This window comes from Thunnus maccoyii, chromosome 4 (assembly GCF_910596095.1).
Source record: "Thunnus maccoyii chromosome 4, fThuMac1.1, whole genome shotgun sequence".
In the NCBI taxonomy this organism is placed as follows: domain Eukaryota; kingdom Metazoa; phylum Chordata; class Actinopteri; order Scombriformes; family Scombridae; genus Thunnus; species Thunnus maccoyii.
In genome coordinates this window covers 5,998,874-6,025,458 of record NC_056536.1, presented here as the reverse complement: position 1 = coordinate 6,025,458, position 26,585 = coordinate 5,998,874, and the positions used below count along the sequence as shown (strand labels likewise).

Here is a 26,585-nt window from a genome sequence, read left to right as displayed (position 1 = left end):
AAAGAACCAAAGTGAAGTTTAGGGACTATTTCACAGCTCTATTCATGTGTGGTTAAAGGATTTCTATTAGAATTTTTGACTTTATTTTTGCATTGAAAGAGTTTATGGAAATGTTATATTAAACTTTTTTTTATAAATACAGTTAGAGTGACACCTATCACACTGCAGATATATTTCTCAAATGTCCGATTTAATTCCCAAACAACTAGCAAGCAGCATTTTCAGTGAATATGACTGGGACATAATGAAAAGATAATATGACAGGAACTGAATCAAAGGAGTGAACACTCCTTATAGTGTTGATGTTTTTATTTTGATGGTAAGGGTTAACTTCCAGTATCATCCTACTCCACTCTGACCTATAAAATAATAAAGATAAACAGTCTAATGTTTTGTCATTGTTTCAAAAAACTGCTGTGACTTTATCGTTTGAAAATCTTTATTGATTTAAAGTAGCAGACTGTGGTAATTTGGCTGTGAAGTACAACAATGCCATCTGTTGTTGACTGGTGGAAGTTTAATATCTACCCAATACAGTGAGTAGCAAAATCTAAAAACAGCAGAAAACAACAGGGATGTATATGTATATTATAACAGTTGATTTGGTGTGATCGTCCTACACTTGTGACAGATTGAAATGCGGTGCTGCCTTCATCTGCAAACGTTTTATCCAAGGGCAGCAAGAACAATGAAACAGGCAACACAGTTTTGTAACCTGACTATGGATGATTTGAGATTTTGTAGTTTACGTCGGCAAGGATGTATTTCTGCACTTTAAAAGATTATGGGGTGTTCATGCTTCAACCAAAAATTAGACTGCATATTTTTCATAGCAATTCCATGGAATAACAGCCGATTTACGGCTACAATACAATATTGCAAGGACCCTAAATGCGCTGATAACTTGTTAAAATTGCTGTGTCTTTTGGGCAATCATCATATTCACAAAGTCAGATTTCTTCAGTTTCTTCCAAACAAAAGCTTGTTTTATGTTGAACTTCAGACATTCTATGATTCTGTCTGCAGGGTATCTAAAAATAAAAAAAGCTTTGAAGACATCATCTCTCATCTCATCTCTTGAGAAACATTGTGGACAACATTGCCGGATGATTTAAGTTGGTTTGCAATCATGCTTATTCACTTTACAACGTTATATTTATTAATTTTTCTCTTTTAATTTCTTTACCATTATCTTTTTACATTGTACAATTTTATTTCTGTTTGTTCTTATGATAAGTTTGTTTTAGTTTTTTTCTCTAATACTTCCTGTACTGTTATTTGTATCGTAATATTACTGTATTTTAAATAAAGTTGAAAAGAGGGCCTCAAATCATGGATATATTTCAATAAATGATTAATTATAATAAATGCGCCCCATGTTTACTGACCGTTAATTGGTCCATCCTGCTCCGACTCTGGTCCAATCAGAGCGCACAGGGGGGAGTCGCGTATGCCCCACCTTGTTTCGGTCACGTGACCTGAGCCTACGAAGATGGTGGAAGTTTCTTCTTCCTTGAAGTGAATCCCCGACTTGAAACCCAAACATCCTGTTCACCGAGGGCTGGCAGTTCACTGCGGCGTTAACACTTTGGTATCACAGCCTCCTTTCGGTTCCGGGTAAGCGATAGAAACTGGTTACTAGATCTCTCGCAGGTGATATTTATCCTTTTCACAGCTGCTGGACTTTTGGGATTTCCAGCCTGCCATGATGATGACCCGAGCTAGCAGGCTAGCAGTTAGCCGGGGCTGGGATGGCAGCGGGGCTGTCAGAGCTGGTGGCCAGCTGACATTCAACACGTACTCAGCAACTCCTGTGACCACCCCGACACTGTAAATATACATACTATTTAGCGTCAGTGCAGGTTATCAGACACCCAGGACCAACTGTTCCTCACTGTCCGGCTAAATAAGTTAGCGTTAGCTCGTTATTCAATGCTAGTTGGACTAAATGATGTAATCTTTACCAACGCTTATTATCTTAGCGTACCAGACAGAGATAACGTTAATAATTACAAACAGGAATATAAGTAGTTAATTTTGTTCGTCCTCAGCTTTGTATGGAGAGAATAGTACGTGTAACTCAGTTTAATATCTGCTATTTTAGTGTTGTGCTCTTCGATAAAATTCACAATGGTTGAATATCCAGCGAACTGCTGTCAAAATGAATTATTGAGATTATGGCACACGGTTTTTTTGTTTTCTCAGTGTTTCTTAACAGCAGCTGTTCTGACTGCATAGCTTTGCGTTCATACATAATTGCAGTTACGTGGGAGAAACAGACAAGCAAAGAGGAAAAGAAACAATGATATTTTTGTCACAGTTATTAGTCATCCGCAACTTGGCAAGGTTGTTGTTTTTCTTCCAGTTTGCGTCCTCTTGTTTGTTGTTTTCCTTACAGGCAATATCATATTTTTAGTCATCTGGTGACTGAACAGGGAGGCTGGCTGCAGTTTTCATGTCTGTTTACTTGGTTGGCCTCCTTTTCTTTACGGGAAATGTTCTGGCTATTAATAATCCATCACAATATCTCAAACGTAATTTTCTGGCCTCCATGACACATGTAATGTTTGGTGTTCATCAGAGGGCCTAGTTCACAAACAGATCAGACTTTCACTGTTATTCATGACATGTAAGCTATTGGGGTGAACTGCCAAAAATAACCCATGAATAATGAATAATTTACCTAGATGGTGTTAGCTTTTAGGGTTCATATTTTGGATACCTAATGTGTAAATCTTTCACTACTTTAAGTGTGAACACAGGTTGATTAAATGAACACAGGGCTCTTGAGTTTGTTTTGGTGACATGCACCATTGTGCACCTCTCAGTCATGGGGTTAATGGTTAATCTGGAGGAGTTCACAAGGTCAAGGAGTTCACAGCCTAGAAAAATACAAGTTCATCCTATAGCTAATGAAACTATTGGCTGTCTTTAGAGATTTTACTGATCTTTAGAGAGCTTTAGGTCATATTGCTCCAAATGGGCTGTTCAGGCACACAACACCCGAGATCATAAGAGATCAGAGCTCCGCAGGCAAGCAAATTGAGCAATTTGACCTTAAATTCAATTTAAAATGCCCCACAGACCGGCCAAACACAATTTAACTGGCCTTTGGATGATGTTACTCAGCTGGTTAAAAAATCCAAGTCAAGGCAGGTCATTGTAGAGTTTAATATTCAGCAAAGGCCTTCATCTATGAAACTGAGTCAGTCTGCATGCAAGGCTGCAAAGTCAGCAGTTGCAATGAATTATTGACAGACACCAGAGCAGTAGCCAAAGTGAAAGTTTACCCAGGAGCTCCTCACTTTCTCCTGCTCTACCATGTGCGAGATAGATGGAGGGAAATGCATTATTCAGTGATGCGTCGAGGTAACGAACCAGATTCTAGGAGAGATCACAGGACCTGATTTCTGATGTTTTGCCAACGTTTCCCTCTCCTTTTCCTTTGATTGACAGTGGTCCAGCCTAGTTGGCATTGGATCTGTTGACATGTCTCTTTTTTTTTAAAATTGTCAAGCAAGATGACAAACATGATTTGACCTGTGTGTATGTTTTTTAGAGGGGAAATTATTCCCAAAACTAATTGATGCTTTTGCCAGTGTGTCTTGTAAACATCAGGTGTTGCTGTCAGTCTCTTCAGGCTTCTTTCTAGAGCTGCCAGTTTACATTGATGTTTTTAAAGATGGACAAGGAACAATCTATCACAGAAGAGGCAAAGATACCAATTTCAACACAAGTTACATCTTCAGTAGTGAGCTATGAATAAGCAGAGCAGCAATGATTATAAGCAGTGTTTCCAAATTATTTAGTCAGCGCACCTTCCAGGGTTGTATTTGGCCCTCAGACACACATTGTGCAGATTGGATGTAGGGCTGAAGACACTGGAGTGACAGTAGACGATGGTGAATACAAGCATCATTTCAGAGTTCAAGCCTGACCTCTGTCTCCTTTTATTACCTTTTGTGATGGTATAACTATAACGGGTAACATTAACAGAATGCTAAGCTTGTTTGAGTCAGTGTTATTTGTTGTTTGAGCTACTGTCAGTCTGTTTTCCTAATGCAAATATCAACCATTGTGATAATGCTGTTTGGTGTTGGTGAGGACAGATTCCCAGAAGGGAAGACAATTTATAAATGCAGCATCTATTAAAATTGATTCTGCAGAGAAAAGTTGTTACATTACATTATGTTAATTTGGCATTTTTGTCCAAAGTGTTTTTACAATAACTACATTTAACCAATAATGGAAAAAGCACGAGACTTGTATAATATTAGTAATATTTCACGTAGCTGAGGGCTACATGGGGTATTGTGGAAGCTCAGTGAGCTGACCTGGTTTAGACTGGGTAATTACTGTCTTTCTTGTTTTTCTTGTACTGTGAATACAGCCTGGAAAACAAATGAAAGATTGCTTTATTTTATGGCTTAAAGCTGGTTCATGCTTCAAGGAGAAACAGATTTTTTTTTTTTTTTTCCTGTGACTGTGCACAAAGTTTTATGTGCAAAGTCAAATGACATGAAAACAGGCCAAAGAAATCCACATGAGATAATTAAGAGGCAATAAGAAGACCATAATTGTGTGTCGTTCATGCTAGCAGCATGAGGAGATACTTGTTTTGATGATGATTTGCGTCATCATACTCTACATTGTCAACTTCTAATTGTGACTGACAGTGCAGTATAATGTAGTCATTATTATGTTCCTGAAAAATGAACTATACTTACTTTTGGAAAATGGATGATTATTGGAATAAATCAAATCGAAACTTAAGTTTTGTTATGCTTAAAGCAATAATGTTGTTTACCTGTTTACTGTAAACAGTAGCAAGCTTTGGTCGGGGTTGTTGGTAAAAACATAGTCATTGATACAGATCTGTACTATGTTTATGTTTTATATGTTAATAGTTTACAGTGTAATTTGTGCAAGTCTTTCATATAGTGGACTAAATATACTTGATCCAAATTATGTCATCTGTGTGTCTATGTGTCCTAATGCTGCAGGCCTGCATCCCAGCCCTATGTCATGGACAGTGGAGTCACCAAGTCGGGCACTTCTAATGGGTACCCTATGAAGGCACAGCTACAAATCATTGGTAAGTTTCTAATATTCATCAAATTGATCGAAGGATCAAGTACAAATATTTGGTTATTTCACATGTTTTCACGCGTCACACTGTAATTTTTTGTATATTTTTCTGCTTTGTATTTTTTAACATTATTATACTACTTCTGTTCAATAATAATAATAGTAATTAATAATAATTAAAAATTAATGACGGCTGAATTCCATTTAGATGCTTCAGTTTCAGGGTCCTGGTATTGTTCATGCTGGCTCACTGTCACACTATCATGGCTTACGGGGACACTTGAATAGAATAGAACAGATAGCCATTGTTGATGTTATTAGTAACACCTGTGCTATTCTACTGTGACAAGTCAAGATGTCTGTTCTTTTTTTTTTTTTTTACCAACCACACTGCCTCTTCTGCCAAATAAATTTTGCACTGCTTTTAATTTCAACACAGTCATGTTCCTCTTTTCTGCCTGAGCTTTTCATTTAAAAATGTGTGTTACAGTGTTTCTGTGTTCTCAAATTATTTTTGTCTGACTTTTTCTTTTGGTACCATCATGACTGACTGCTGCTCTGTCTCTTCTCTTTATCTTCCTGTTTCAGTGCTATCAGCAAAACTGAAAGACAACAAGAAGAACTGGTTTGGTCCCAGTCCTTATGTAGAAGTGACGGTCGACGGCAAATCCAAGAAAACAGAGAAGTGCAACAACACCCACAGCCCCAAATGGAAGCAGCCGCTCACTGTGTGAGTCAAAGTCACATCACGACTACCACACCCATGTGAAGTTTGATTGCATCAATGAGAATCTGTTGCTACTCATTAAAAAGAGATTTTACTCCAAACAGATTACAAACAACAAAAATTAAACAAATTATTAGTCACCCTAATGTGTTATATGTCAACAGTCTGGTATTTCAGTATGGCAATACAAAAAAAAGCTCTTATTTACAAAAGCTTCTTTTCTCAGGTTTGGCTCCAGCACAGATTTCATGTGTGTACATGTTGAAGTTAAAGTTTTACCTGCAAGAATTTAAAGGGAAATATCAGCACTTAACATGTTTTGAATTATAGGCTGTACAGACATCTAAAACTATTGTCCTTTGTCACCAAGCTATAAATTTACTGCACAAACAATATTGAATGTTATTAAAGAAAACTAGTAGCATTTTTCTTAGTGTCATCATAATCATTGCTGAGAAGCTTAGAAAGAAACCATACAGCATATAGTTGTCACTACCTGTGCTGCTGGGTAAAGAGCAGCAACACAAATGCACAAACACTTGTATAACTCTGTTGATGGTCTTGGTGTAATAAACTAAAGTGGCTGTTCATGAGGTAGCTAACATTCCCTGGGGTTTAAGTGATTCATGAAACCAGTGTAGTTATTTGGGCTTTTGCTTTGCTTTGACGAAGAAGCATATCATGAAAAATTACGGCCAACTGTAGTATTTGAAAAACTGCCCAGATCATTTTGAGTTTCTCCACAGCATTCAAAAATAGACTTCCCTATAACTGTGTAAAATTGCTGGTGGAACATATGATCTTTATCAAGATGTCTTGCCTGCAGATGTATTCTTTCAGAATGAGTCAGCAGGACTTGGTTTTCGGGAAGGATTTTTTTCTGCAGTGTAGCTCTGAGCTCAGGACAATAGTGTGTGTTTTAAGAAACAATATGCTGTCCTCCTGTGGTTGGCACTTACAAGTAAAACGTCTCACAGTGGTGAGAGAGCGTGTCTGGTTAATTTACAGGAATCCTGGTTCTAAACATATACTGTACCTATAGAGCACTTGACTTCCTGCAGTCCAACACATTCACACATCGGATGTCTTCTTTATTTTAGCCTGTCCAGGATCTTCTGGTATTCACAGTGACCTTCTTAATATAGAGTTCCTCTCTAGTTTCTCTTTGGCCCATGAGGGCAGAGTTATTATGTAACAGGTGTTTACTATAGGATGTAATGAGACCTGAGCCCATGTGTCCACAAATGTTTTTTCTTGGGGGCGCTGAGGGTGCCAGCTAAACAACTGTCATAGTGATGGTTATAGACACTCGTTATCCCTGAATAGCTTCTGAACTTCATTGTCTGTTGGCTGCTTTTTACGACATCACAGACTTTTGCTGCTCACTACCAGCTGCTTTCACTTTTTACCTGCCAAATATAGTTTTGAAAAGAACCCACAAACAGAGGTGCAGCACCTACAAAAAGATCAATACATTAGAAAAACATATTCACTGATTTGTATTATCAGCATTTGTTGTTGCTTTGTTCACCTTTTGTAAATTGTGGTTGAGTGTAAAATAGCAGATTACCAGATTCCTGATTGAAAAAAGAGAGACTGCTGAGCTTGAAATAATGATTAATAAAATGTTGGTGAAGCCCTGACAGTAAGTCCCTGGAGGGCTTTCTGAAACCAGATCCAGGCACCGCTCTTTCTTTCATTCAGAAGCATCGATGCATTGAATTGTTTGTTTCAACAGGATTGTGACTCCGTTCAGCAAACTGGTGTTTCGCGTGTGGAGCCACCAGACCCTAAAGTCGGACGTGTTGCTTGGCATGGCCACGCTGGATGTCAGTGACACACTCAAGTCTAACGATATGAAAAGTGAGTGTATGACACACACTATATATATATATATATATATATATATATATATATATATATATATATATATATATATAATCTGCTATGTGAAACTGTAAAGTAGCAAATCAGTGCTGTTTTTCAGAGTTTAAGTGGAAAATACAACATCATTTTTATTTTATGTAGGCAGTCTATAAAGTGGTAACACACTATATTTTTTTATTTGATCACATTTTGGTGGAATTTCCTTGGTCTTCTTGTTGATGAAATCGGAGTTTCTGAGTGCCTCCCTGGTGTGGTACTGAGTTGATACAGCTGTGTTGCATCAGTCAAACAAAATGTAACAGTTAAACAGATTTATTTATTTTAATGAAACTATTTGAGGCTCTTCAGGCCTTTATTAAAAATCAAGCAAACCTCAAATAGAGTATTTCAAAGCACTTACAGATGTGGTTTATTGAACTTTTTCAGGGTAAAAAATAAATCAAAAAGGCGCTCCACTTAACATTTCTGAAGGAGCCGGCTGCTTTTTCCCCTTTTGCCTGGTACTGTAGATTTTTGAGCTGTTAAACTTTGATTTGTGTCTCATAAAGACTCCATTCAGTCTCCTGCTTGGTCATTTTTTTCTGCATGTACATTGTCAAGAAGTTTTAATGATAATAACTCTGGATGCAAATCACATGTCAAGAGCTGATTGATGTTCCATGTCAGAGCAGGAAAGTACACACTTTGTAATTTAGATTACTCTTAGATTTGAACATATTTTGGGTTTGTTACAAATGAGCCCATAATTTTCTCAACAAGAGCAACATTCAGCCTGAACTGCAGAATTAACTGTTAAGTCTTGTTCCTCTAATTTACATCATTCCTGTAATTTAAACTATAATGTCTAAAGACTTCCCCAAGTTGCCAAGAAGTGACATTTATAGGTAAAAATGGGAACTTTTGAATTTATTTTTTTAAAGTTAATAATCTTTGTTTTAATTTTTTTTACCTTGCTTCACAAATCAAATGCACCTGGTCACTAATTTGGTTATGGCATGCCTGCATCATTAATAGCAGTTGTTATATTTCACTTGTCTTTGTCCTACTCTAACCGTCTTTCTGTCATCTTAATGTAGTCTCTGAGGTGGTGCAGACCTTACAGCTGTGTGCAGACAGAGACCAGTCAGATGTGGTAGGAGACTTGTCCGTCTGCTTGGACGGTATGACTGTTGACCCTGAGATGTTTGCCACGGCTGAAGCCGACCATCACAGTGAGTCAGGGCTCACCGAAGGGCCACAAGCCAAACAGAGTTTATTTGAAAAGTATGCAGGCTTGATTTGAGTATGTTTGTAATTTTAACTGTAAAAGATGCAGTTAATACAGATATATTACTGCAACTGTCAAGTTAAAAACTCTGGAATAAGGAATAATTTCATGCAGCTTTGGCTGGTTGTCAGTATTTAGACTATCTTGCAAAGAGACACTGCTTAACCTGTGAGTAAACATAAAAAATCTGTTCTCCAAATATACCAAGGCTTCTTTTTAACTGATGATGAACCAATTTATACAATTTTTATGAGAGAGCACTTCTCCTAACAGCTGTGGCGTCAACACTGCCTTGGCATTCTGTTAAGGTTCCATACAAAGTTACAGTACAGAACACATATAGCATCCTGAGTTGTTTGCCACATTGAAGACTAATCATAAAAGTGATCTTACTGAGATACTTTGTACATTTAGAATGAGCCATACACAGACCATCAAAGCTGCCTCTCCATTTCTGGCTGTACTGACAGATTACAAAAGTGAACCTTGAATTTTGGCCTGATGCTACAATGAGAGCCATATGGGGTTTTTAAGGAATATGTCTCTGCTATAACATGCAGGCATATGCAAATATTTGTCATTCTTTCAGTGTAATTGTTTTAGTTGCTTGAAGTTCAAGAATGGAATGTAAATTTGCATTTTTACTTCTGTTCTTGGATTAAATGATGTTTATTTGTTATATATGAGGTTTAGTACCGTCATATTATACACGTTTTTTTGTCTGTTTAACTGGTTTAGTTACAGTATTTGTGATCAGGAATTCATATTTTTGTAACATTTATGTTGTCTGTTTTTGCTTCAGCTACATCAAATGGGAAATCGCAACCTAATGGGGATTATTCCATAAGGTACAACACCTATTCCTTCTTTGATTGAGCTTCACTAGTGTCACATATCTAGCTTTAGCTTTTTTCCTGCTTTATTTACCTTCTTCCACCATCCCTCCGTATAGGCGGAGTAGAGACAGTTCTCCCGCTGTGGATGGTGTAGAGCACCGGCCTTCTCCCGGTGGCCAGAGGTCAGTGAAAAGCACTGGGTCTCCCTCAGTGTCATCAGGGGGCTCGCGGCCCCTCCGACCACCCAGGCCCTCCAGACCTCCTCCTCCAACCCCACGCAGACCCACCTCTTCACCAGGTCAGACATTTACTTTCAGGTCTATTCTAGAGGCTTTTCAACAAAGGTCAAGTGCTCTTCTTCTTACCCTCAGGCTAAACTAGGGTTGAGTTGAGTTGGGCCTTACTGAGAATGACATTTTTGTATGACCAATTTACTTAAATGTGAGCCCTATTGACATGATACAGATAAAGATAAAGAGCTTTGCCATTTGGTTCATCTAGATGAAAACATGCTGAGACTAAATCTTTCAAATATTTCCATACCTGCAATTGCTGTCCTGGTCTAAGGACCTAAGAGGGAACTGTCAGTGAAATCTGGTTCTTTCTTCAGCATCTTCCAGCAACGGCTCTGCACCAGCTGATGCCAGTGATGGCCAATCAGGTTCCGACACACCGGTGCACTCAGGACCCTCATCGGCCTCAGACGCCAGTCCTTCTGCAGGCTCGGACAGGGACTCCACATCAGCCGCTAGCTCTGTACCCACAGCAACCAGACAGCCAACCAGCAGCGTCACGCCTGCTGTCAGTCCTAGGGTCCCTGCAGTCAACCCTGGGCCGCTGCCCCCCGGGTTAGTTCTCGTTTTGTTGTCTTTGCAACAGGGCTGAGGAAGGTTTTTATTAAAGAATAATCAAAATTACAGTTTTTTGTGGGGTTTTTTTTTCTCTGCAAAAATGTTGCTAATGGAGGTCAATTGTGGCATTAACATGGAAGAGTAGCAAGTATTATCCAATCTTCCAATGTCATGCTGAACAATTATAGTATAATAGCTTCCTGGACAAACAGCTAATTTTATGTTTTGCTACTTTCTATGATGGTTTGAGACAAAAACACAGAGCAGTGACAGAGCATTAACTACTTGTTTCATCAACACAAAGTTCAAGAAAGAAGCATTGGATTAAGAGGAGGATTAGTGTGTTGCAAAGGAATTGGGTCGTCTTTGAGCAAAAACTAGAGTCTATTGAATCCTTGCCTACAGGGAACATGACAAGCACTTCAGCCTATCAAAAGTACAATGAGTCAAAGTTTAATGAACATTTATTTATCCTGAAACCATCTGTGGATTGATCAAGTGTGTGCACATTGACAGCACAAGGATGTGTGTCAATGGAGTGGGATTACTAGTAGGTTTGTTTTAGATATCGCCGCAAACCTTTATTAAAATCTATCAGAAGATATTGTGCAGGCACCAGTGGCTGGAGACATGTTTTCACACCATATAATTGTTTATATGAAAGGGTGACATGTTTGTCTGAAACATGAAACTGTGTCTTGTCATTGATTCAATCTTTGAGTTTGTCACTTATTACATTTTACATTTTTACTGTGGTTGCCACTAACTCACTCTTTTATCATTGCCGTCCTTTTCTTTCTGTTTCTCTCTTTGGTTTCATTCAGACAATCATTCCTTAAATACCTGTTGTAGTGTCGTCATTGTGACATTCACTGGCTATTTGCTTCTTCTGTAGTAGGATGACTCATGTTGTAATAGCTGTTTTAAAGCTTTATATAATTTAAATGGTCAGAGTTGTGAACCATTACCTAACATTGTCAATTTTATTGCCATTGTTTTATCTAGATGGGAGCAGAGAGTGGACCAGAACGGCAGGTTGTATTTTGTCGATCACGTGGAAAAGAGAACAACGTGGGAACGCCCTGAACCACTGCCCCCTGGGTAAAAAGTCCTCCCCGTTTGATCTTTCTTTTCTCAGATACAGATAGTAGTTTTCTTTCAGGTTTCTAGGATTCTAATCTATTTGTAGATCAAATGAAACTGTCTCTTCATCTTCATTGATATGGTTACTGGATTCTGGCTCAGGCCCTGTTTTAATATGCTGATTACGCTGTTAACATGTTTTGTTAATTACCTGTATCTGCCAACTTAGACATTTGCAATTTGTATTCTCACACAAATCATCAAAGTGTGTTGGCTACATGTGCTACACATGTTGGCAGAAAGACAGCACTGCATTTGATCAGTCACTAGTTTAAGGTACCCTGTAGAGTTTTGACCAGGAGTGGGTTTCCATTTGGTTTGTTTCTCAGGCTCTGCCAGCATGATTATGAGGGCATTTGTGTATATACATGTGCACGTGGATGATAGTTCAATACTACAGTTCATAGCCATCATGTACCAGTAGAAGGTAGGAAAGAAGATACTGTAAATATGGAATCAATGCTTTTCAGTAAGTTTCAAAATATTCAAAAGATCAGCTTCACAAATGTTTATGAAGAAGGAAATGCGCATTTGTAAGGCCTCAATGATATATACAGTGTGACGAGAAACAGTGAATGTAAACACAACTGTTTGTTCACAAGAAAACTCTACAGGTTACCTTGAACTACCTGAAATAGGTCAGTGTATTTATTTGGCAAGTATTGTCGCTTGACGACAGGCCTCTCTGCTATTGCCTAGAATCACAACAATTTAAAATGAAATCTTTCATTTCTTTAAATTCCTGGTTTTACCAGGGCCTCACAGTAAACTGTGGTTCTCTATGGAGATAAACTTAAGTCAATTGTAATTTCACAGGCAGTTTGTCAGTGTTCCTTATTTCTGTAGTCTTCAAATTCCACATAGCAGTGAGGTATAAACCCTGCAGACTATGTTGATTTCGAAAGTCACACCACTAAAGCCTCTGTATTTTTCTCTGCATTTTTAACTGCAGCAGTTAGACCATGTGCCCCCCGTTCATCTTCCACATTGATGAGTTACTTTACACCTGAGCTGTAACACATTTACTTATCCAAGCTTTATGCACTCCCATGTTTAAACATGTACGGTAGGGTAATGTGGATCCAATGGTTCACGTCCACCATAGCAGTATATTTTAATCCTGCTTGTCCTCCGTAACCTTCCTCTTTTTTCCGTCATTTTTTAAAAAACTTTATTGACATAGCTGGTGTTCAGATACATTTTTGCCAGTTTTTTGTACAAAATATAGATTTTTAAAATGTAAAGTCACAGTGATAAATTAATTGGCTTAAATGGTATCCAATGATTTTATGAAGCTTTAACTTTTAGCTAGTCTATCTGTAATCACTCTTTCTTTCCTCCACTCTGCCCTTGTCCCCTTTTGTCTTCAGCTGGGAACGCCGTGTCGACCAGATGGGGCGAGTCTACTTTGTTGACCATGTGAAGCGAACCACCACGTGGCAGCGCCCCACAATGGAGACGGTGCGTAACTACGAGCAGTGGCAGCATCAGCGGAGCCAGCTGCAGGGCGCCATGCAGCAGTTCAACCAGAGGTTCATATTTGGGGTGAGACTTCCTCTTTGTAATGTGATGCGATGCGGTGATGAGGGCTCATCAAATCAACCATCAAATACAAACACTGTAGTTTTCCTGTAAGTGCTTTTCTTAAAATTCATATTAATTATTCTCCCTCTCTGCTGTGTAGGCGCAAGAGCAGGTCTCAGCCACTCAGAATAAGGAGTTTGATCCTCTCGGGCCTCTTCCACATGGATGGGGTAAGATCTTTAAAGCTTTTCAATTTAAATACAAAGACTCTTGAGACAGTACTTAACCTGTGACAATAAAACATTCATCTGATACCTGAGACAAATTTAGCTCACCTACACTTTGTTTAGTGATTTTTATTCAAATGTACTTATGTGTGTTAAAGTGATATTAAGTGCCAATGACATTTCCTGTAAGAACTTAATAACACTCAAGAAGTTTGTAGTTGGTTTAAGATAAGTAGCTGTCAACAGTGAGTTCAAAGCAGCAGCTGAATTTGCAAAGGTAAAACTTCTGTAATTACGGAAACAACCCGGGGATCCCACACAATTCCACACAGGTGAGACATTGCATGTGTGTGTTCTCAACAGGAAAGCTATGTCTTACGTGTCTTCCTTTGCATCAAAAACAATCACTTAATTTCTCAGATTTTGACCAGCAATTGAGCTGATATACTGCATTTGTTGCTGGATCTGTGGACTAATCTGACTGTTACACAACTGGATTATCCTCATCTGGGACCTGTTGGCCAATACTAGACCTTGATATCTTTCAGTGGACCCTAGCTGTTAGCCTCTGAGCTGGCTTTTTGTTTTGCAGCTCTGTTGATACACAGTTGTACATCCTAATGTTTGCTGTGGGACTCATTTGCATTGTTGAATATCATTCTGTTAAACTCTGTCCGTCATATATCACTACAAGTTTGATTATACACTAATTGATTGTTACTGTTTGTGTTTTTTTCAGAGAAGAGAACAGACTCCAACGGCAGAGTTTATTTTGTACATCACCCTACACGGTCAACACAGTGGGAGGACCCTCGAACACAGGGGTTAGTTTTTGTGTCTTTGGATATTCTACTGGCATCATTTCATGCATATCATGCATATCAGATGAAAATATAACCGTGCTATACTTGAGTGTGACGTAGATTTGTTTGCTGTATCTTTTTTTTTTAGCGGCCCCTGAAATAATCCACTTCTAAATGTTGATCTAATCTTATTTTTTAGGTTGTTGAATGAGAAGCCACTTCCAGAGGGCTGGGAGATGAGGTTTACTGTAGATGGTATTCCTTACTTCGTCGACCACAACAGGAGAACAACCACCTACATTGATCCTCGCACTGGAAAATCGTCACTGTATGTCCTCCGCCATATTGTTTTCTACTTTCTCACAATATTGACACTTTTGAGAATCACATAACAGTATTATTTTGTTACTTAAAGGGGCATCAAGTAATCTGTGACCTGACTTTATTGACTTTGGTTCCCAACTTGTAGAAATGAGAAAAATCTACGAGTTTTGAGCTTCCAACCACTGTTTTTTCAGACACAAGCAAGCTAGTTAGTTAAGCATACTCAACAGAAACAACTAATGCAGAAGCAGTGTATGTTCATGCCAAATACTGGAATAATAATACTTTGTTTTAAGAATAAGGCCTTTGGTCATTTATCTTTAGTAACAAGTAGAAAAACCTGATCATAGCACCATACTCTATTACTGAACAGTTGCAGTTTTCAGTTCATTGTGGAGCTTGGAGCAACTTCAGTGATCTGTGTGTGCTTTTATTCTAAAACGGGCAAGAAAATTGTTTTTAAATGAATAATTGACTGAAAGTAGATGAGGTGATGCATCATATGTTTCCTGGTTTCAAATGACGTTCTGGGAAATGAGGAAATCACTAATGGGTCGAAGCAGATGAAGCAGGTTTTCAAGAATTGGGTACATCAACAAAAATTTAAATTACAACAATGTGTGACTGAACATCTGGAATTATTCATTATTATGGATATTATAATTATAATTATTATAAACTTATACATTTTTTAGAGGGACTTGATAGGGAAAAAAGAAGAGTAAAACACATACTAGTCACTCCTTTGTAACTGTTATACCTTGATTACATGTTGCATGGAGACACTGTCAAATTCTGTGTTTAGTCTGTCTAGCACTTCTGCATGCCAGAAATAAATGAGTGATGAGTGTTTCCAGCCAGAGAATACCACAGTGTTTGTGCTATAATGTAATGAATTAACTCATAAAACTGGTATTAAGACAAAATATTTTCTTGATGCTGATAGGTATCTAATTCTTTCATATTTTCTTCAATGACATAGTATTTCCTATTTTTGCTTAATTTATCTTGTATTTGAAAATTCCAATTTTTTTGTAATAAATTTATATTATAAATTTATATTTATTTTATACTTACCTGGTAGTTCCATTTCAGCAAATATTTAGTGATATGAGTCACTGTCTGTGAAATCCCTCTATTTTTAGAAACTGTTACGTCTTTTACGACTAATGGGTTATCTAGTCTCTTTTGCTTTCCTTCAGTGTTATGCTTTCCTTCAAATGTAACACCTCAGTTGACTCATGATAACAACTTGTGAGCACAATGTTACTTGAGAATACTTACGACCTTACTGTGGTCCGGTTGCAGTAGTGGAAAAACCAGTTTGGTGAACAAGGGATAAGAATGTGACAATACAAACTGACAGAAGTGGTAACTTAATGGCTGAGTAACCTCATAGAATAAGATACATTTACATTTAATATACTTTAAGATATGAATACATATTAAAAGTCTATCTCTGCTTCTGTTCCCTCACAGTGAAAATGGGCCTCAGATCACCTATGTTCGAGACTTCAAAGCCAAAGTACAGTACTTCAGATTCTGGTGCCAGGTACGAGTCATAACAGTGCACAGACTGACAGGATTACTGTTTAGTTATTCTAATGTAAAGGACACTTTCAGCATTGATGACAGTAAAACCTACACACTGTGCAATAACAGCAATGTTGCAAGTTTGTTTGATGTCACACTTTGGCAGGTGGGTTCATTTTATGTTGTATTCTGATGATGATGATTTTTGATGGAGTCTGGTCACCAACGCAATAAATTGGTCTGTGAGACTTGTCCACTGAACACCATTTTTGATTGACAGCTAAATATTTCATCACATTTTCATCATGACAGTTAAATTTTGTTTGCGGCGGGACAAAATTTGCACAGTATAAAGGGGACTGAAGTCATCCCATCATCCGTCAGGATTGAGATAATTTATTGTCTACAACACCTCAGTTAATCTTCAAATTTTGTTTATTCCTTATTGACAATTATATAACAAATTGAATTTAAGTACATTTAATATTAGGAACTATTTAACTTAACAGATTTTGTCTGAACTTGTGGAGTCCTTTTGTACCTATTATATATTGTATTTATTTATCATCAACATAAATTTACCATAAGAGAATATGCAATGTGTTTGTTCTGTATCTTTTTTTGTTTTCATACCTTGTTGTATACGAATCATCATAATACTTGGAGCAAAAGCGTATACTGCATTATACCCATATACTTCGTAAACAGTCTGTGATTATACATATAATGCTGTATGTCTTATATACAGTAGTGTGTAGCAACTATGTCCCTTCAGTGTTAATTGCATTTTGAATGAATCATAATCTGGCAAGTGAAAGCACAACTGAAAGCACATTTGATGGCTAACTGCTTCTGACATTTCCCCTTTCCTCCAGCAACTGGCGATGCCTCAACACATCAAGATCACTGTTTCCAGAAAAACGCTGTTTGAAGACTCCTTCCAGCAGGTAAAGTGACCCGCCCCAGCCACGCAGTCACACACAGCTCACTCAACTCAACATGTGCTTTTACACTCAGAAAATGTGCCTCACCTACTCCACCTCTAAATGTTGAGTGCCTCAGTCAGTATACTTCTCCAGTGGAATTTTACATTAGTATAATTACCTCTTAAATAAAACCAACGTAATGGTGCCTTGGGGTCTCAGTGTGAAGAGCGTGAAAAAATCTTACAAGGCCTTAATGTAAGGCCAATATAAGGTCTTAAAAACATAACTAAAATGCAGTTATCAGAGACTTTATTTTATGAATAATTTTGACTATTTATGTCTTTCTCTCTCATACATCAGTGATACTTTAGACAGCTGGATTCATGTCATTTCACATTTTATTACCCTTCCTTTCTGCAGTTTTTTATACTTAGCATAATGTGGAATAAGTGCAGGGAGTAAAAATATGAAGCAGATTAAATTATTTGATCACAATATTTAATGATCATAGGGTGAACTGACTTTAATATCCTCTGTGCACTCAGTTAGGGTCGTGTAAAGTAATTACATCTATCAACACACTGTTTCTGTTTTAGATCATGAGCTTCAACGCTCAGGATTTGCGAAGGAGACTGTGGATCATCTTCCCTGGAGAAGAAGGCCTCGACTATGGAGGCGTCGCAAGGTAAGTCCCAAAATTTAAAATAAATGGTTGTGAATGTGCGCTCTCCCAGGATTTAAATATCTAGTGTTATGTTTATTGCTTTGGCCTATTACTCACTATTTAGAAGAATTATTTGGACATTTTGTAACCTGTCTTGCCAGTGATTTTGAGGTTTTGCTACTAAATTCATTGGAAATATAGAAATATAGTCTACCACAACCTCTACAGCAGAAGTCTCCTTTAAATACTTTTTGAGATAATGAGGCAAGAGGCTGAGCTAGACTGTTGGTGTATACCTTCTTGATGTCTGTATTTATGTCAGCAGTTGCTCTGATGTATTTGCAGCATTTCTTTTAATAATTTCACCCCTTTTATGTAAATCTACACTGAGTGGAATGCAGTGCTGAACCCCATTTGTGCCGTTATTTTAGCTATGTAGGGTCCTTTTCTCATTTCTGTCATCTCCTCTCTTTCAGGGAGTGGTTTTTCCTGTTGTCCCATGAGGTGCTGAACCCCATGTACTGCCTGTTTGAATATGCTGGTAAAGATAACTACTGTCTCCAGATCAACCCTGCCTCCTACATCAACCCTGACCACCTCAAGTATTTCAAGTTCATAGGACGCTTCATCGCCATGGTTTGTCATTTTGTCATGTTTTGGACTTGTATTAATTAGTATGGCAAGAAAGATCATTGCAGGAGTAGTTTTGTACTGCTCAGAGAAGAATTTTCCACACAGCAACTTGTAAAATTTTCCATCCCTCAGGCTCTTTTCCATGGAAAATTCATCGACACAGGTTTCTCACTGCCATTTTACAAGCGCATCCTAAACAAGCCGTTGGCCCTCAAAGACTTGGAGTCAATTGACCCTGAGTTCTACAACTCCCTCATGTGGATCAAGTGAGTTGATCAAATTGTCTTGAAAGTGTAGTAAAACTTCAAATAGTATCAGACAGTCCTGACTACTTTATACCATTGTGCTAAATGCGTTGCAAGTCAGTGCATAATTTGATTTCCTGATGTCTCACTGTACTGTAGCACAGAGATGACTCACAAAATGCAAATCCAGGTCAAGGTTTAAGCCTTTGACTTGGAGTCTGAGTTAAGTCTGTAAAGTCATTCACACTTATAACAACAAGGCTATTTGTAAAAATGTCACTGCTCATGAATTGCAGATGAAGAGGCAGGGGTTTCCAGCAGCATATCAAAGTGAATGCGGGTCACCTCACCTGAATAAAGACCACCTTAGCTAACATCTTTATCATGATTGATATAATAAATTTAAATTTAACATCAGTGTAAAAAGACTATCAAACAAAAAAGGCCATAAATCCAATGAGGCATCTGTTGAGACCATTATCTAGTAACTAGGATCTGTCTATTTCAGCTTTAGGTGACCTGAGTTTTTTTTTTACAATTTTCTTGGAAAGTACAGAATACAACTCAAGCAGCCACAGTCAGGGGGGATGTTTGAGGAAAAACTCATGGGCACAAGCAGATGTCAAACTTTTTTTTTATTTATTTTTTTTTAAAGTTTGATAGTCACACATTTTACCCAATACCATCTGCGCTGAGTTGTAGTTCATTGTAAGGTCGATATTGACTGGTTGGACTCTACACTGGACTGGTCTCTGGCAGATTTTCCATCATGTATCACACATCCAGAATACAGGTTCTGGCTGCAGCTAAAAAACAGATGAACTTTTGATACAAAAAATTTGATCCAATAATTTTGTATCTTTTGTTGACTGTGAATTTGTTTCTCATATAGTAGCTGATATTAGGTCTTACTATCTTTGCTAACCAGTTTCCCGGGGAAAAATCCTGAGAAGCATTTCCTGAAAACGGCATGTTCAGTAGCCGTGTCGCGTCCCTGAGGACTGCTACTGGGACAAACAGCTGGATGAGACGAGTCAGCAATTATGTTTTTAGTACACTAAATAGTCCACTGTGACGCATTAAAGGATTAGAGGTTGAAAAATCTATAATCTAGTCCTACAATATAAATAATATACAATATAAAACATTGTCAGTGAGTCCAAGTTGAATATGAACTCAAGAAGACAAGAAGCTGGTACTGAGTCAAGTTCTCCTTATAGTAGTATGTAGGGCTCCAAGAAAAAACCTTGTTATGCGTGGTATAGTTTTTGAGCGTCTGATATTATATGAAGGATGAAACCAGAAAGTCTCTCCTCAGCGACAGCAAATGGGAGAAAAAGTGAAAAGTGAGACAGGTAGATTGACACACTGGCTGTTGTAATAGTTGTGCTGTAATTGTTCATGCTGCTCTTTAGGAATAACAACATCGAGGAGTGTGAGCTGGAAATGTTCTTCTCTGTTGACAAAGAAATCTTGGGGGAAATCACCACCCACGAACTGAAACCAGGAGGAGGAGACATCCAGGTCACTGAGGAGAACAAAGAGGAGTACATCAGGTGAGTTTCATCCAGATAAGATTCAGTCATTTCCATCCAGCCTTCTTGATTAAGTACATAACAATTCACACAGTAGATTCTATGTCAGGTTGATTTCACACATTCCTTAGACTAGAATGTAGTTTTTCTTAAAACAAAGCACACAATGAACCTAAGTGTTACTGTTGTTTTGGTGTTTTTGAGTTTTTTACAAGATGGAGTGTAATATCTGTGTGTTCTTTCTCTGTCTCTGACCGCAGGCTGGTGGCAGAGTGGAGGCTGTCCAGAGGAGTGGAAGAGCAGACACAGGCTTTCTTTGAAGGCTTTAACGAGGTCCTCCCACAGCAGTACCTGCAGTACTTTGATGCTAAAGAGCTGGAGGTATGGATGAACAGGGAACTGTACTGTTTACATGATACATGATTTGGGATGCGGGATGCACAACATCTGGATTGCACGTACTGTACTGCACATTGAATTTGCTTTTTAGGAAGATAAGCTGATTTCACTGTAAAATAAATAGAATGAGTCTTTTAATATAAACTTGTGTGTTGTACAGGTGATGCTGTGTGGTATGCAGGAGATTGACCTGGCAGACTGGCAAAGAAACACCATTTACAGACACTACGCTCGCAGCAGCAAACAGATCATCTGGTTCTGGCAGGTCAGTGTGCACCAGCAGTAGTGATGTATTGAAGTTCAACTTTTCTACTGTGATCTACAGACACACTCAGAAAAGGAAAGAATATAGGTGTAATGACTTTGTGACTTTAAGTGTTTTAACCAGCATACTCCTTTTTCCTGCAGTTCATAAAGGAGATGGACAATGAGAAGAGGATGAGGCTGCTGCAGTTTGTCACTGGTACCTGTCGCCTGCCTGTAGGAGGCTTCACTGACCTCATGGGTAATAATTACAGCAACATACTGTGACCATTTAAAAGTGACCTTGACACCCCCTGAAAATGTGGTTTAACTTCCCACCTGGCAGCAGTGACCTACAGCTGTACTCCAGGACCCCATGATATCACTTAGGGTTGATTACTGTTGGTTGGTGCGGTTACAGGTGCAACAGAGTACATTTCTGAACACACACATCATTGATTGTGAGTGCAGTCAGAGGTGAAAGAGGCTTTAAACTTTCAACTAGAGAGGGCACCAAAACACTGCTTTTAATCCCCAATGCAGATAAAATATGCATCTAGGGTAGTGTTTGGATAGTGTGGGCGTCTCCAAGCACACCTGCTATTTTGATTCATGGTGCAGTATGTGCAGCAGCACAAAGTGCAAAAGGGTGAGTGGTGGTGAGTTAATCACAGTGAAGCAGGACAACAATATCTGGACAAATTAAGAGACGCCTTCTGTAGGAAATTATAGTGTCGTCTAGATGGTGCAGAGTGGCACCAACAGTGAACCGTTTCAAACTGAGAGTGTAGGGCTAAAATGTTAGTTCCAGTTTTTTCGAACTGTCATATTGATGATGGTGTAATAAATTAACCATGATCATTCTAACTCCCACTCACTTGTACTCGTGTGTCACCTTATAGGAAGCAACGGTCCCCAGAAGTTCTGTATTGAGAAGGTGGGAAAGGAAAACTGGCTTCCCAGAAGTCACACATGGTGAGTTCATGCAAAGTAGAACCTGCAGTAGATTCACTCAGTGGGAGTCAAGCCCCTAAAGTTACTAAACTAACTAAGCTGTGGTCACAGCAAGCCTGTTTGTAGAGTTTATTGTTGGAAGCTGTAGTATTTCCTGCTTTATTTTGGATTGTTTGCTTGGTTAGTCGTTAAAAGTGGGGACATACTGAAGGAAAAGTCCTTATAGCTTATAAGTATTTATATGTATAAGAGAAAGTAGTTCTTCATAGGCCAAATCTTAGTCTTGTTTGATGCTAATTCTTAGCTGTTTTTAAGAGTTGTTACCTATGAAAACACTAGAGAGTCCAGGCTGATTAATCTTTTATTTTACTCTCACAGCTTCAACAGATTGGACTTGCCGCCCTACAAGAGCTACGAGCAGCTGAAGGAGAAGCTGATGTTTGCCATCGAGGAGACAGAAGGTTTCGGGCAGGAGTGAGAGAAACCAGGAGGAGATTAAATAGTGGGTGCAGGAGTCTGAAGGAATAGACACCACCAGTATTCAAATCAGGGAGCCTTTTCAGAATAGGCGGGTGTTTCATATGTTTGTGCTCATGCATGCATGCACCTGTATGGTACTTACATGGGTGCGGGTACAAGACTGTTGCCTGCATGTTGTTGCGAAGGAGCTGGCGTCTACCCTGCACAATACGCTCGCAGCGGGCCTCTCAATTCCTGATTGGTACCTGAAAATTTAGTATTCTTTGAAACCAAAATACAGAAGCTGCTCCTGTTTCTCAGAACGTGCGGCAAATTATGCATGGGATCCTGTAACCTCACCCTTTATGACATCTGTTTAACGGGACAGCAGTAGTTTTTCTTCCCCACACATGTGATCTTGTAATGGAGAGCAACAAGGCGGCCTCAGAGTCAGTGTCAAAATCTCATAACCAGAAGGGTCACAGGTTCCAGCAGTCATGTCTTATCAAGGTGTCTCTGACTACCTGATTTCTTCTTATTAAGTTGCTCTACATTAAAACATCAGCTAAATGTCAAAGTGTTCAAAGGCAGGATTGAGAGGGTTAAAACAGGGTTAAGTTTCACCAAAAGTCAACTTTTTTGCTCTAAGATTGTTTGTTGCATTAGAATGAGTTTTGCTCGCTTTCAACGTCATCCACATCATTGTCATTTCCCATCATATCCTTAAATTTCTCACACTTTTGTCTGCATCTCTCCTCATGACTAAAGTTAATCTTTAAATTGAACAGTAACACATGACAATATAAGATGATAGGTTTGACTTAGTGGATCGACAGTACTTTATGAAAAGGAGTTATCCAAATTAATGCTAAACTACAGGCAGTCTTGGTGCTTCAAAGATATTTGGGAGACATGCTTGATATAAGTGAAGAGTGAGAAACAGTTTTGTATTCCTAGCTCTATAGTATTTGATCTGTGAACTGCTTAATGATTGTGAAAAGTGTTGTAGCCTCCAATATTTATAGTGGTGGTAAACTTGGAAGACTTCAACAGAAATTAAATTGACCCTAGTTTTATAGGGCCAGAGCTTGTGCGCTGTGATGCAGGATGGGATTTAGGAGTATTCTGGGAGAATCTTATAAGTTATTCATCTCAATCTTATGTCAACGGATTTTTTTACACCTTCCTTCTTTTAATTCATTGGGTGGACTAGTGGATTTTCCTGAGGAAAAATTCAGGGAATGAAGTGAGTATTTTAAGATGGTGTTTGATGTGTTCAGTAATTAAGATGTATTTGATCTAATGTATCAGAACCTTTAAAACCTCAAAACACAAGTGGAAAAATACCAAAATGCAAGTCAAACCAAATCAATTTCGTGTCAGTTTAGGTAAAATCCTAAATGGCATTTAAAATGCAAAACTCAGAAAGAAACTCCATGTAGCTCCACTTACACATGTAGCATTTTAAGGTAAGTGACAAAGCAATGGCCACGGTTGTATGCTTAATACGTTATACTCAAAACTTGCAAACCACAAAGTAAATAAGAAAAATAAATTAAGCTAATATATACAGTATATATACAGTATATATAGTAATTGTAAAACCATTGTCCAAAAGATGTGATAAAACGTTTGTCTCCCCATTTATGCTGAAAGGAACATTAACTGAACCACAGTCAGAATTCCTCAGATGTCATCTGCAGTTTTCAGTTACATACGAGCAGAAGTACTGCTTCAAAATTAATTTCAGCACACAATGAAATAATACCTGTGTCTATGTTTTCATTTTTTAAGATGTGTTTGAGATTTAATTTTAGGTAAAGATTCTGTCTGTGGTGTTGGTCATGGGTCACTAGAATAGTAGATTTTGGCCGTTTATGGTTCATGAATTACAGAGGTGTGTGTACGGGGTGGGGGGGAGAATAAAATCCAAATGCTTAACCAATGTGGGATCCAGTTGTATACAGAAACACTCCTACAGTAACATTATAACTGCAAACACTGGCTTGGTTTGGTTTGACTGACATTACACAACATCTGATCAACAGTAACAGAGTTTAAGAAGATGATTAATCTCATTTATCTAGAGTGAATGAACGCACCAGGTGGTGTGGTTGCTCGTTTTGGAGTGTTCTTGTAAATTGGCATACTGAAAAGACAGGTTTGGTTACTGAGAAATATTGGATTCTGGTGTTGGTCTGACGAAGCACAGCACTTTTTGAAAATTTCCCTCCACACTGTGGTACATCCAGTATTGGTTGTCTCAGTTCAGGCTCTTTGTTTCCACATGCATGGTGAGGTACTCTTTGGTGTTTGCCTTATTTCCACCCTCAGGCATGGGGCATCTTTTTTAGCAGCTTGATGCCAGCAGAGATGATTGAACATGTAGGCTTTATGGCCAAATTAATACTTAATACTTAATACTGACTGGCTCTGGTCAGTCCTTCTTGACCCTGCTGTGGAAAAGTAACCAGACCAGAAGTCTTTCTGAAGAAACTGCACCAGTGTGGAAAGCTATAAGTCTTGAGCTGATGACACATGGCCAACATTTTGATGGCTAATTGTGACTTCAGCAGGGATAACAACTACTGAGACAAAGTCAGTGTAGAAAAACTGAGATTTAACAAGTGTATCATGATGAAAAATTGATTGGTAAAGTTGCCTATTTACATTTTTGCCTCAGATTGTTACCCCTAATGCAGACTGTTGTTGTTATCTTTGATCACGTATTTAACTCCCAGGGACATAGTAGTTAAGCAAATATGTTGGCCTAAATATCATAATTCACTGCTCTGTTCATTTTTCTTTTTTGGTCTCCAGAATCCTCCATGTATACAACTAAACCACTGTCACTCTCCTGTATATGAAAACAAGTTGTAAATGGTGTCAATAACAAATTTTCTTTTGTAAAAGAAAGGTTTTAATAAGAGGTTTATGGTAACACTATATTTTCTTTTCCCTGTTTAATTTCTGATGTACATGAAAGATGTGTAAAATAGAAATTGTCACCTTAATAAATTAAATCAAAAATGTGAGTCTGTTTGTGCTTTTGATGGATGAATAAAAGAACTGGTGTGAGTGTGAAAGACATTGGGCCCTATCTTACACTCGGCGCCAAGTGTGACACAACATACACTCATATACAACTGAACATGTGGTCAGTATCAACGTTTTTGCAACTTATCAGACACATTGATTTATGGAGACCCTTAAGTCCAAAAAGGTGATTATGTTGTGGGCACAAAACAATTTACTAAAATGCACATGTGTGAAATATTTAAATCTTCATTAATCACTTACAATCACTGAGAACTGTAGGCTGATGACTTATCAGAAAGTGTGAAACATTTAGCCCTTTATTAATGACTTAATCAGTGAATCGTTTTAATGTTTTAGTGTATTGATGGATGGGATTGAAAATTCTCTCAAACTTTGGCCACTAGAGGTCAGGAGTGCACAGTTTGAAAGTGGTGTGATGAAGTTCACTTATGAATCTGACAGTCTGAATTCATGTTGTCGAAGTCCAGCGAAGCTTTCATATCCAGCTGTTTCTAGTAGTGAAGGACATGAATATTATCAGGATACTGAGGCTGAACTATGGGCAGAAATATGTGTCACTAGAAACTGAATTTGAATCATTTATATTTGAATTTGAATCGCTCAACTTGAATAATTGCATTAAATGCTGAATTTGAATCACATTGTCTGAATTTGTCTTGTTTAACCTGAATAACTGCATTGAAAAAAGTTTAGAACTGAATTCCAGTAAACTTGAAACTGAATGTGATATTATGAAATTGAATTATTTGTTTGAATATCTGTATTTGATCTTCATTCAAAATTCAACTCTATATTTCCACATGCAATTCTCCTACTAGCCCCAAACCTTTTTTAACCCCACTCAGCACAGTCATTCATGCGAATGGTCATTTTGATACTATGTTGCTCATGGTGATGTAGTTTAGATATAATTTAACTAACAAGCAGTAATTAATACATTGTAATTAGCTTAATGGAGCTTGTATAATATTTGTGTGTTTCAATCTTTCTTTACAGTTTCAGGGTTTCTATATCGTTCAGATATTTTTTTTTAAATTCTATTGGATTATAAATTACTTTTCAGTGATTGCACAATGTTATTTTGTACTTTTGTACATTTTTTCTCATATCAGTGCTATTCCACAAATAAATTATATTTACTATTGAAAATACAAACAAACTGAACTAATGAGCAAATGGGGAACAGGTGACTGGACACAAGGGCAGGCTGGGAGCTGATAGGCTGAGGGAAACACAGGGAGCAGGGCAGGACTGATG

The 26,585-nt window shown here is 38.1% G+C and overlaps 1 protein-coding gene across 1 annotated transcript; it reads left to right on the top strand.

Annotated features, from left to right (window-relative positions):
- Positions 1–1,449: 1,449 nt before the first annotated feature.
- On the top strand, positions 1,450–25,303 carry LOC121895924 (E3 ubiquitin-protein ligase Itchy-like). The gene is made up of 24 exons (XM_042409473.1): positions 1,450–1,617; positions 5,004–5,095; positions 5,677–5,818; positions 7,554–7,678; positions 8,779–8,913; positions 9,772–9,817; positions 9,922–10,103; positions 10,416–10,653; positions 11,662–11,757; positions 13,170–13,344; positions 13,484–13,553; positions 14,290–14,374; positions 14,553–14,681; positions 16,157–16,229; positions 17,086–17,157; positions 17,733–17,821; positions 18,277–18,436; positions 18,566–18,699; positions 20,094–20,234; positions 20,474–20,594; positions 20,773–20,877; positions 21,021–21,117; positions 21,758–21,830; positions 22,188–25,303. Exons 2-24 carry the CDS (start codon positions 5,026–5,028, stop codon positions 22,285–22,287), a joined length of 2,658 nt encoding a protein of 885 aa, XP_042265407.1. The 5' UTR covers positions 1,450–1,617; positions 5,004–5,025; the 3' UTR covers positions 22,288–25,303.
- Positions 25,304–26,585: the final 1,282 nt, after the last annotated feature.

What these genes read in the sequence shown, in the direction of transcription:
- LOC121895924 (XM_042409473.1), top strand. Translation starts at nt 5,026, where the DNA reads ATGGACAGTGGAGTCACCAAGTCGGGCACTTCTAATGGGTACCCTATG. An exon ending in AATGGGGATTATTCCATAAG is followed by an intron (nt 9,818 to 9,921) that starts GTACAACACCTA and finishes CCCTCCGTATAG; the next exon opens with GCGGAGTAGAGACAGTTCTC. An exon ending in CGCACTGGAAAATCGTCACT is followed by an intron (nt 14,682 to 16,156) that starts GTATGTCCTCCG and finishes GTTCCCTCACAG; the next exon opens with TGAAAATGGGCCTCAGATCA.